The sequence below is a fragment of the Sinocyclocheilus anshuiensis genome, unplaced genomic scaffold (assembly GCF_001515605.1).
Source record: "Sinocyclocheilus anshuiensis isolate Anshui unplaced genomic scaffold, SAMN03320099.WGS_v1.1 scaffold244, whole genome shotgun sequence".
Classification (NCBI taxonomy): domain Eukaryota; kingdom Metazoa; phylum Chordata; class Actinopteri; order Cypriniformes; family Cyprinidae; genus Sinocyclocheilus; species Sinocyclocheilus anshuiensis.
Genome location: NW_015558588.1, coordinates 54,487 through 67,814, shown reverse-complemented (window position 1 = coordinate 67,814; position 13,328 = coordinate 54,487). Strand labels below are relative to the sequence as shown.

Below are 13,328 nucleotides of genomic sequence, written 5' to 3'. Positions count from 1 at the left end.
TACACTACCACTGAGAAATTTTAACCAAACTATGTTACAGACTTTTCATTAAGACCCTAAATAATCATATCAACTCGTGGAAAATGGGCATCCGATGACCCCTTTAAGATATTTTAGACGTCTGTTATGTAATATATGTAGTAATTCATTTCAGAAGCAATTCAAGTGATTTTATTTTGAACAACACCACTGCTGTTCCCTCTCTTTCATCATTATTTACACACATCGTCTAAGAAGCTACAGATCGCTAATTTTTTCATGTGCACTTGGACAAACAAGCCTAGAGCCCATTGTCACATCCTTTTATGCACTGAACAAAATGTATCTTCACCGATTGGCTTTGAGGCCGATTGGAGTCGAATGTTTTTGTGTTCGGACATAATGACCAACAATTATGACTCACCTCTCATTTTCAGTCATCTTCGGGTGTCTGCGGCAGCTGGGAAGCATTGTTCTCTGAAGTGTTAGAAATGTAAATGTGTTCAGTGTCATGGAAGTCATGCCAAGGAAAGCCTAGTGACGGCAAGTAAGATATTTTAAGCCTAGTAAGATATTTTAACTTCAAACTGCTGCTTTCAGCTAAAATATGAGTCCATCCATAATAACGCTTCCTCCAGTGAAAAAGTGGTCTGGTGTGAATCAGGAGAGAAATCTGCACAGATCAAGCACCGTTTACAAAACAGCTCTAAACCAATATGTGGCTGGATTTTGACGTTAGAGACAACAGGAGATGCACTTTTTCACTGGAGGAAGCGTTATTATGGATTATGGACTCGTATTTTAGTTAAAAACGTCTTGATGGATTTGTTTCAGCTTTTGTCTTTTGGGTTGTTTTTATCAGCTGTTTGGTCTCTCATTCTGACGGCACCCATTCACTGCAGAGCATCCATTGACACTGATGCAATGCTACATTTCTCCAAATCTGATGAAAAAGCAAACTCATCCTAATCTTGGCTTTTCATCTTTAAGATTTGGTGCCACTAATCTGACCAATTTAAAGGAATAGTTCACTCAAAAATGAAAATATGCTGAAAATGTACTCAGGCCATTTTTGTTTGAGGGAATTATTCACAAGAATGTCATGTTTGTGTAATAACTGGGACTTTTAAGACTTGTAAATAGGAAAAACAATTGTTAATATTAATATTTTCTTTTCTATTTTTCTGTACAACCATTTGCAGACATGGCCTTGCCATTATTTTCATTTTTCCCATGGCAAAGGACAAAAATTGAATACACGCATTTGCTGGCTTGTGCAGTTTCATGTCCTTGGACGTAACTCATGCCTTTGTTGTTGTGTTTTTCTGCTCTCAGTATTCAGTCTGCACTCCCGATTTGGAGATGCCCCTAATTGCTTTCTCATTGTGACTAAGAACAAGATGCTTTTCATGTGAGGAATGACATGAGTGTCAGATTCGGTAGCATCAGGCTGTCATCCACCTCCACACTCAGACCAAGACATGAGTTTATTAGTGCAGCATGACCGCTGTGCTTTTGTTGACTTAGACAAATATGATGCAGGTTGTAAACAGATACTACAGCACTGCCGATCTTTTCATCACTGAACCGTTTTGGTTAGCTATCACTCTCTCTCTCTCTCTCTATATATATATATACTGTATATGCCTAAATTTCACATTTACTTTTATGCATTTGGCAGACGGTTTTATCCAAAATGACTTACATTGCATTCATGGTACACATTTTATTAGTTGTTGTTTTCATTTTACACAGTTTTAACCAAGGTTATTATTGTTAACTAAAGCTAAAACTAAAACAATAAAAACACTTTAATTACTTGAAATAAAATAAACATTGCACTGAAATAAAATAAAATATAAAAAAAAAAATTAAACTTGTTTTATTTCAGCAACAGTTCTCATTTTCGTTTCGTTTAAGCTGATCTACTAAAATAACTAAAACTAAACAGACAAAAAAAAAAAAACTAAAACTGTACACAAACCTAATTTATAAATAGGCCTATAAATAAATAAAAAAATAAACTAATAAAAATGACAAATTATGACAACAACATTACTAAAACTTTAACCAAAATTAAAATGAAAAAGGAAAATATAAAAATAAAATCTAATTCAAAATATTAACAAAACCTATAATAGTATATCAGTGATAACACAGGTTTTAACATAAAATAATAATAATAAAAATAATAGTCTTAATGTGATGCATATATTTGTCAGTCATGCATTAATGAAGCAGGTCAGATTTCTGTAATAGTACTTTTAATAAACTAAATGTGTTTTAAAATACACAGGTTTATATCATCAATAAGTCCAATTTGTTTCATTTTCATACATTTTAATTAATTAAATATTGCATGTTCCTCAGCTAGTCATTTTTTCATACTTTTATCTGAATAAATGTAATTGTTTATCAATGAACAGCCTCTAAGCAATTTGAATAAATGCATTTTGAAGCTATTATTATTTAAATAAAATCAAATGGATGCAAATAGTTAGTGAATATGCCACAATTTTTTTTTTTGGAGCGCAGAAATCGTACCTGTTTCATTTATGTATGCTTGACAAATATGCATCACGTAAAGTTTATTAGTTTGTTTTTGTTCAAATGTGTAGTCCAAATGCAATTCAGATACATAAATCTTAAATTTAGGCCTAAATATTAATTTTTCAGTCAGATTATCTTCTGTTTTGTGCCATTCTGCACGTCATTACCAGTGAAACAACCTAGTTGACTGATTTTTAGATTTGGTGGCTTTTTTGAAAAAATACGGGAGCAGTTTATTTGTATTTTTTTGACAGTGATTGCTGTTGATGCTGTACAGATGTGAAGGACCGCAGATGGTTCAGCAGCACAAACGCCTGATACTCGAGGGACTAAAAATGAAAAAAAATACATATATAATAATTTATATATACTCACACACAGGGCCGTTTCTAGGCATAGGCGAGCTAGGCGGTCGCCTAAGGCGCCACCAGCTGAAGGGGCGCCAATGAACACACGTACTGGCACTTTTAGCAGAGTTGCGATAAAGAGTGGCACGGTCACCCTAAAATATGACTGCCGCCCCCACTGGATCCCCCAACATTATTGGGCTAGAGTACTGTCAATCTGACGATGCCTGTATGCCACTAGATCAGAGTGCTGTCAATTGCTGCCTGATTGTTGCACGCAAAGTTTGCATTTGGAGCGCTCAACAACGCCATTAGATCAGTGGGCTCTGTCAGTGCTTTGGCAAGGTAACACTTTTTTTTTGCCATGCAATAAAGCTAAGTTCAAAGGCCAATTTAAAATATTGGTACAGTAAATTAAGTGCACAAAATCAGTATTTTGTTTAGGCAGCATTTGTGGCAGATTTGTCCAAAAGATGTGTGTTTTTTGTGATGTGACAAGCAACTGGTGTCTGAAAAGAATTTTATATATATATATATATATATAATTTGGGGGGCAATAGGGATTTCGCCTAGGGCGTCAAATTGGCTAGAAATGGCCCTGCTCACACATTTATATAAAACAGCCCACACAAGTGAGATCTCTGCGCTTTCTCCGGTGAGATTTCCCAGTGAGATTTGCTCTCTAACAAATCTTAGAAGTTGACACCTGTAAAGATTTGCAAGTAAACACTGCTGTGTTTTCATGTTTCTACAGAAATATCCCAAACTATGTTATTAGCATGATTCTTCCTGAATAAAGTCAGACTTTAGAGCATAATATAACTTATATATAATATAAACTTTTTTGCACTAAAAGGAGGCAGTAAGATGTACACCAGCCAGTTTTTGGCCAATTTGGGATTATAAACAAAGCCAATAATTGCGTTGACTTGGCCGATTGATAAAAGTGTTATTTTTTCTTTGAATCAACTCCAAAGTCTCCCGACAGCCAACATTTTTAATGAATTTTGAGTACATATTGTCTAAATGTTCATTTCATTTTGGCAATTTTGTGTAAAGCTCATTTGCCATATTTTATTATGTATGTATCGCCATCAGCAGCTCTACTTTCTAGATATCAGCATTAAATCCATTACTAAAAGACTTTATTCTCATGAACTCTGTCTTCATCTTGTCAAATCACAATCTCGTGCATGAGGGAAATGGTATTATTATTAATTTTTTATCAGGCTGCCTGAAAACAAAGTCATGTTTACAAGGTACAAAGTTGATACAACAAGCGCTTTGAGGGGAACAAGTTCACCAGGTTAGTGACGTGAAATCTTTGAAAGACAGTGAATGATTTTTATTTGACGCACTTAATAGCAAGTAAACATGTATATTCTGCTTAGTTTAAAATTTAAAAAAAATCAGGACTTGCACTACTAGTCATAAGTTTGGAATAATTACGATTTTTATTGATTACGATGTTCTTGAAAGAAGTCTCTTCTGCTCACCAAGGCTGCATTTATTTAATCTAAAATACAGTAAAAATTGTGAAATAGTATTAAAATGTAAAATAACTGTTTTCTATGTGAATATATTGTAAAATGTAATTGATTCCTGTAATTTAAAACTGACTTTTCAGCAGCAATAACAGTACTTAAGTCTTCAGTGTCACATGATCCTTCCCTTAATACAGTCTCTACACATTTACTGCTATTTTTTGTGTATTTCTGTACAAACATTTTTTGGAGACAGCTACACCATTACATTTTTTTTTCTCCATGGCAGTCTATTATTGCGCTCTAATCTATTTCAGATAAACCCGCCTCCGAAAAGCACATAAAAACTAAATTAACTAGTGCCTTTAGATATCGCCATAAGCATTAAAAAATCCATATCAGTCATAAAGCTTCATAATCTGAGACTCTAGTCTACATCTAGTCAAATCATAGTCCCACGCAGGGAAACGGCATATTTCATGCTGTGCACAATGATACGAATGTGTGATATGAATATGAAGCAGCTTCTGTATTTGTTGCATCTGCTTAATATGATGGACAGAAGATAGAAATGCCTTTTAATTACAGATGCATCAGAGAAGTGTTGATGTGTAGTTTTATTACATATGGATCACACAATGACCGTTCTTTTGGACGTGATTGAGTAAATGATGCATCAGTGCACAATGTGTAACTAGAATTCAGTGTAGCATCTACTCACCCTCAGGCCATCCAAGATTAGGATGAGTTTGTCTCTTCATCAGATTTGGAGAAATGTAGCATTGCATCAGTGTCTCAGCAATGGATGCTCTGCAGTGAATGGGTGCCGTCAGAATGAGAGTCCAAACAGCTGATAAAAACATCACAATAATCCACAAGTAATCCACAGCACTCCAGTCCATCAGTTAACATCTGGAGAAGACAAAAGCTGAGACACATCCAGCATTAAGATGCTTTTAACTCCAATATGAGTTCATAATCCATAATAACGCTTCCTCCGTGAAAAAATCCATCTCCTGTTGTCTCTCACATCAAAATCCAGCCACATATTTGTTTAGAGCTGTTTTGGCTTGTAAACGGTGCTTGATCTGTGCAGATTTCTCTCCTGATTCAGACCAGATTCTTTTTTCCATTGAAGGAAGCGTTATTATGGATTATCGACTCGTATTTTAGCTGGAAGATAAAAGCGTCTTAATGATGGATTTGTTTCTTACAAACATGCAGCTTTTTCTCAAGACATTAACTGATGGACTGGAGTGGTGTGGATTATTGTGATGTTTTTATCAGCTGTTTGGACTCTCATTCTGACGGCACCCATTCACTGCAGAGCATCCATTGCTGAGACACTGATGCAATGCTACATTTCTACAAATCTGATGAAGAAACAAACTCATCCTAATCTTGGATGGCCTGAGGGTGAGCACATTTTCAGCAAATGTTCATTTGTGGGTCAACTATTCCTTTAAATCACACTTACAAATACTAAACAAATCAAAGCAGGTGTCTGTATGTGTGCAGGATCTTTTCTCTTTACATCACTTTTCTTAATTTTCACCCCTTTTCTTTATCTGGTGATTATAGTGGATGTACTAAGTCCGTTCTCTTCATGTTCACAGCAGGCGTCATAATAGGTGTCTTCTTGTTTTATTTCACTCTTAACAAGCTTTGCTTGAAACATGTGCTATAGTGCTATCTTTCTTTAAAAAAATAAACGACACTGGGTTTGCTGTCTAATATGCAAAGCATAAATCATTTAAAACGTCAGTTACATTTATATAAATTTTATCGAACATCAACTAGGAATATGTAATTTAATTAAAGCACTATTTAGAAAACGTTTTTACATGAGGTCCCCAGGTCTGCAATGCAATGCAATGCCATCCATAAGTATGACTCCAATACTTTTTAAGGCCACTGCAGTGGTCATTTCTCTCTCTCGCTGACCCTTGTATAACAGTGTTTGATTTAATAAATGCGCTTCGTTTTATTTCATTCATCATCATCATCATATGTCAGTGTTTTGTTCCTCCCCCTCCCACATTTGTGCGATGTAGCTGTTGCGAATTCCGAGTCATCGTCATGATAGTCAGAGAAATGGTCGCCTAACGAGCATCACTGTACACTGGGATCCGGGAACCAAGAGGAGCTCGAATTAAAATGTAAATACAGCAATAGAACGCTGGAAAAAAAAAAACTTCTTTCCAGATGAGATGCGCGTTTTGCTCTGCGGTGCACGCCGGTAAGATGAACAACATTTGCATGGACTGTTTGGGAGTAGTCTTTACTAATTTGACATGATCGATTGCAATACGCGGCGATGGAGAAGTTACTGGCAAACTCTGCGCTATTAAGAGATTGGGGTGAGTGAATGAATGCCGTAGCGTGATATCAGACATAAATAACCCTCGAACAGGATAATATGCAGCTGAAATTCATAAGCAAGCAAGCGAGTCTGTCCTTCGCATGTTCAGCAGGAGAGAGGCGTTTAACGTCGTTCAACTTTTTTTCCAGCTCACATCAGTCTCATCGTTGAATCGTGGCTGCAATTCGAGAATGCCATAATGCACAGTCATTCGTTCATCATCGCAACATAAAACCCCGACAGCATGACCATGCAGTGGTTTATTTTGTGATAACAACACTGCTACTTACCATATAAATAAATATAGCTATGGACATGAAATGTTATTTCACTTCTAAAATAGTTTACAGCTAAGAAAAATAGTCAATTATTACGTAGAAATGAATCGGCTTAGCAATGAACACTGCAACATTATTAATTTATAGGCTATTATTAATATGAAATAAATGTTAAGTTAATTAGGCTATTCTAGACTAAATAACTAAAGTGGCGTCCTCTATTTTACGTTCTTTCTTGTCCAACTCTATGCATGTCGATCTTCCGACCGATGTTTGTTTGTTTGTTTGTTTGTTTTTGCATCTATCGAACGCTTCGCTTGACATAAAAGATTAAGATGTTTTTACTAATGGTTAATTATCGTACTAACCATTTTGAGTCACAAGTTGACGCAATTAGTAATTAGTGTGAGGATCCAAACTTATGATGCGTTCAAGTCCTTCTGCGAAGTCGTAATTACAACGTCACGTGCGTTGAAATCGCTTTGTTATGAGCAAGATGGTGATTTTTTTTAGCAAAAAATACAGCAAGGTATTTTACCTCTACTTAGATAAAATGATGAATAAAGAATGGGCATTGCAATTGTACAATGCTGTCATATTTTGTACATGCAACCTAGCTAGTTTTATTGTTGTTTTTTACAATTTTACTGTCAACTACATAAACTGCATCCACTGCATCAACCGTGCTTTATCACTGACAAATCAGAAAATCCAGAGTTTCTTACGTGTAATTACAATATTGTGATGCCGTGAATTCAACTCATAAATACAATCTTGTAGACATGACTTAACTGCACCATTAGTTCACTATGTGCACATTCAAGCATAAATAAATAGGCGATGGTTCTATGGAATTATTTACTTTTTTACCTGTAAAACGGGACTAAAGCCAGCATACTGAGCAATGCAATTTTTTCCTATTCAGTGAAATACAAGTGGACTGTACTCCCGTCATAATAACATCTGATATTACTGAGTCAGAACAGTAGCGTTGAAGCAGTGGTTTTTGTCTCATGTAACACAGATGTCATCATGCATATCGCTTGTTTTGGCTTTAGTATATGTACAGCTGGCAGCAGTCAGCCTACAGTTATATTTGAACCCACTGTGCATCTTCTACAATATGAGATCAACTCAAATCTAGATGCTTTTTAGTACAGTGTCTCTCAGCTGGTTCTGCTTCAGAACCCAGAGTTTACATTGTGCATCAAGTGGCCACACCGCTTTTTGTTTGCACAAAAGTAAAGAAAAATGTCCTTTAAATCAAACATTGAAATGCACTAGTATGAACTGCATAGACCCACAGTATGCAACATTTCTTAAAATGACATAAGCTAATTGGTTTCTAAATATTTCTTGAATATCAGGTTGTGTATATTACACACTGCTTTTGGGCAAGAAAAATAATCTTAAAGCAAAGGGAAAACAAGTTGATTTTTCCTACTCCATTGCCAGATTTATTCTTGTTTTAAGCAAGAAACTCACTTCATTTCGATAAAATTTTTAAGAAAACAAGACTTAATATCATAAGTCATTTTGCTTCTCAAGTAAATGTGTCTTGATTTAAGAATGTTTGAATATTTGTACTGTAAAACAAGACAGAAATACCAAGTAAGAAAATATTTTTTGCAGTGCATCTGTCCAATTTGATTATCAGGAACTTTACAAGTTTTGTCTTCTCTTTTAAATAGTTGTATTATTTTGATATTATGCATGCTTATATAGTGAGTTGCATTTTATCATTTGCATTTAGCATTGGTTTTATATGCTGAATTGATATTGTTCAAGAATTAACCTTGCATTTTTCTCTTTTCTGATGACAGCACACATCTCTACTCAACCACCATCCATCGTCATGAACATGCATATGTGGATATTGGCCATACTGTCCTTCGCCACGTTTTTCACCTTAATTGAGATGTTCAACAATTACGGGGATATATGTACAGGCCTGTGCGTCTGCGAAGAAAGAGACGGGATTTTTACAGCCAGCTGTGAAAACAGAGGAATTAACAATCTGTCTGAAGTAACACCTTTACACTTCACTGCTTATCATCTTCTGCTCACAGGGAATCTGTTAAAGAAAGTCTCGCTCAACGATTTCGTTCATTATGAAGGACTCACCATTTTACACCTAGGCAACAACGATATATCAGAAATCGAAGGCGGCGCATTTAACGGACTCCAGGGATTAAAACGCCTGCATCTAAACAATAACAAAATCGAGGCACTAAAGGACGACACGTTCCTCAGACTTGAAAGCCTGGAGTACCTACAGATTGACTATAATTATATTAGCCACGTTGAAGCGAAAGCCCTGAGCGATTTACGTCACTTAGAGGTGCTCATCCTCAATGACAATTTGCTATCCGCTCTGCCAAACAACATCTTTTGGTATGTTCCTTTAACTCATCTCGACCTGAGAGGCAATCAACTCAAAGTGCTTCCCTATATCGGCCTTCTGGAGCACCTGAGTCACATTGTGGAGTTACAGCTTGAAGAAAACCCGTGGAATTGTTCTTGCGAATTAATTGCGCTAAAAGCCTGGCTTGAAAGCATATCCTACACGGCTTTAGTCGGAGATGTGGTTTGCGAGACTCCCTTCCGATTGCACGGACGAGACCTCGATGAAATCTCAAAGCAAGAACTGTGTCCCCGCAGAGCCATCGCCGAATACGAAATGCGTGCAGAACCGGCTCACAGCAGCGAGATCCTCTACAAAACCACGTCAGTGACGTTCACAGCGGGATTTGCGTCCTCAACCATCCTGCGTGCTACAAAAAGCAGCCGCTTGTCGGGAAAACTCCGTGTCAAACCCACTTCTCGCTCGTCCTCTAGCAAGCCGCAGAATTACGGCCCAATGTTGGCCTACCAAACGAAATCTCCGGTTACGTTAGACTGTCCCAACACATGCACATGCAATCTCCAAATCTCAGACCTCGGGTTGAACGTCAACTGCCAAGAGCGGAAAATCGAAAGCATCTCGGATCTTGATCCCAAGCTGTACAATCCAAAAAAGATGTACCTGACCGGAAACTACATCTCTTCGGTGTGCAGTTCCGACTTCGATGGCGCAACCGGATTGGATTTGCTCCACTTAGGCAACAACCGCATAGCGGTCATTCATGATAGGACATTCGGCCAGCTTATACACTTAAGAAGGCTTTACTTAAACGGCAACTTAATCGAGCGGCTCACCGAGGATATGTTTTACGGTCTACAAAGCTTGCAGTTTCTGTATTTGGAGTATAACGTTATTCGAGAGATCGCAGTTGGCGCCTTCCAGCAGGTGCCCAATCTTCAATTGCTGTTTCTCAACAACAACCTCCTCAAGACTCTACCACTGGGCGTCTTTGATGAATTAAGACTAGCTCGATTGAATCTGCGCAGCAACCACTTCCGAACTCTTCCGGTCGCCGGCGTCCTCGAAGACCTAACGTCACTGCTGCAGATCGATCTCTTCGAGAACCCTTGGGATTGCTCGTGCCTCGCGGTGGAGATGAAAAACTGGTTGGAGCAGCTCAGCACCGGTACTATGGTGAACAGCGTCATTTGCGAATCTCCGTTGAGTCTCTCGGGAGAGGATATGCGGTACGTTCACGCATCTCATCTCTGCCCGGAAAGCTCAAATGCGCAATCTTCCGTCGTGCCTCCCTCGGAGGAATCCTTTCCTGGTAGTACTATCACTTTAGAATCAGCCTTGGATTATGACACACAGTATCCCGCGGTCCCCCTTTCTGTTCTTATACTCGCCTTGCTGCTCCTTTTTATATTATCCGTGTTCGTCGCCGCTGGGTTGTTTGCTGTCATAATGAAGCGGCGTAAAAAGTCTGAACGCCTGTCATCGGTAACCGCCAATGCGAGCTCCTTCAATGCAATCTACACCGACAGAGCGAAGTCTAGAACATCGACGGGCCACGTCTACGAGTACATCCCATCGGCAGCAGAAATCGGTGCGAAAAACAGCCTTTATAGTGAGGGAAGAGCAATCGAGAGTTACAGAGACTTCGAAGAACTCAATAGAGTTCTGGCATCCAATTCGGATGAAGACGTCGGGAGCAACGCGATAAGCTCCGAGTTCAGCGCCGGCACTCCAAACGCGCTCAACAGACACTCTCCTCTCTTGGACGACAACTACTTTTACCGAGATATCTTGGCTAGGGACCAGCAGGCCTCTTACAGGGGTAATTTAGCATGTAAGCATGGCACACATGCATCAGCTCACTGCGCGCCAGACTTTGATGTGAGACATCAATACTTGAATCCAGAAAGGGTACAGCAGACCATGGTGTACTGCTCGACGCCAAACACCGTCTGCATAGAGCCCAAGAGAAGCGAATACTGGGAACTGAAAGCCAAGCTTCATTTCGAACCGGACTATTTAGAGGTTCATGAGAAAAGGACAACCTTCACAGAGTTCTGAAACATGGATTTTTCTTAACTTTTTTTTTTACATTTTATCTGAGAGATATTAGGGTGAATCTCACAAAAATATGATTGCACCTCAAAATTCAAAAGAAAGAACATTTGTTATTTTTATATTTTTAATTAAATATCATTTTATATTTATAAATGTATATTTTATTTATATTTGCATAGAGAGAATGAAGCCTATTTATTACTATTATTTAAAAAAAATATATATTTTTTTTTTTGCATTTATTTATTTTATTTTGCATTGCGCTGTAAAAAATGGATAATGCCAAGACATTATCCATGAATTTTATGGACATTTCTGTTAACCCTAAAACACAAAGCAATGAAGTGCAAAATTCAAAATACAGGTAAAAAGACTGTAAAAAATAAATGCTGAAAAAAATTCCTTTAAATTAATACAGTACATTGTGCCTTTTTTTTTTTTTACAGTGTGGCACATTTTGCCGCAATTTCCATTGTCATAATGTAATTCTCATTAATGTGGGAAAAATGTTATTTAAATTATTTATTATTTAATATTATTTATACATCATATCATACGTTTCCATAGTATAAATTTCCCCCAAATTGCAAAAAAATAAAAAATTCTCATTAATGTGGAAAAAAACGTGAATTATTTATACACAATAGTAGTATTTGTTACATTGCTTTTAATAAATACATTATATATTTAATCTTAATGGTCCTTCATACAAAGGTTCACTTTTTTAATGCAAAATAATTTTTCTTTTAAATTTTGGGGGTTTTGTGAGATTCACACCATGTTCTCATACAAATTGTGCAGCAGAAATATAATTACAACCTTCTTTTACTTCTGTATCATCTGTTTAATACATTCTGGAAATATAATTACAACCTTCTTTTACTTCTGTATCATCTGTTTAATACATTCTGAGGTCCATGAATGATTTCTGTGTGTGAATATAAAAGTGACACTTGTCGTAAAGATGTTGTGACCGATTATGTTTTTATTTGTGTATGTATGTACAGATTCTTACCGGTGTACTTGTATATCGATTCTGCAGATTTTTGCACTTTTTTTTGCACAGGTTAAATTACATTAGGAAGAATTTTTGTAACATTTATATCGACAGTCCTGGCATTTAAACCAATTACTTTTTAGATGTAATTAGCAATGCTTGGAAAAGGAGTTTTCTTTGTCCCTTTTGCAAATTTTTGAGTATGTGTACATTATCTGAAAGACATATGCAGTCAAAGCACAAAATGTACAGTATATACCCTACAGCCTACAGGTCACAGTGGCTGTGCAATATTGTGAACTCCCTTTAAATGTTACCGGCGTTTGTCCACCCACGTCGGCTAATAAGAAGCGCCATGAGAGCGGTCGTGGGAGAAGACAAGACAACTACAGGGAAAGTGTGTTAAGCCAAACATGAATACCCTTCCCCCCACTATTTTCCTTCAGTTTTCTGATGTGTGACTCAGTGAGGGAAACAACAACCCGAGCCTCTTCTTACACAAGGGTTTGTTATTCAGCAAATGCCAATGAAAATTTCATGCAGGGCTTAAGGCGGTCTGGAGAGATTGTTATGCAAAAACAGCAGTCGCTGCGTCACGTCAGTGTTTCTATTGCCTGTATAGGAGTTTGACTGAAAATAGCATTTATTTCATGGTTTTATAAGTCACTACTATTGTATCGTGTCATTTCTGTGTTTACATGTGCAAAATGAATGAATTACAGACTGAACAAACTATGTCAGTTTTTGCACTGATTTTGTCTTCAACACGACACAAAGAATATACGGACCAGATGTTCCTATATTTAATCTCATAATAACAGACAGACACCATATGGATGTGTGCTTCAACCAGGAATGGACAATATAGGTAAAACATTTCTGATTATCAGTGTTGAAAACAGTTGTGCTGC

General features: G+C 37.2%; 1 protein-coding gene across 1 annotated transcript; it reads left to right on the top strand.

Annotated features, from left to right (window-relative positions):
* Positions 1-6,474: 6,474 nt before the first annotated feature.
* On the top strand, positions 6,475-11,423 carry LOC107679928 (SLIT and NTRK-like protein 5). Its single transcript, XM_016475654.1, has 2 exons — positions 6,475-6,599; positions 8,817-11,423. Exon 2 carries the CDS (start codon positions 8,817-8,819, stop codon positions 11,421-11,423), a length of 2,607 nt encoding a protein of 868 aa, XP_016331140.1. The 5' UTR covers positions 6,475-6,599.
* Positions 11,424-13,328: the final 1,905 nt, after the last annotated feature.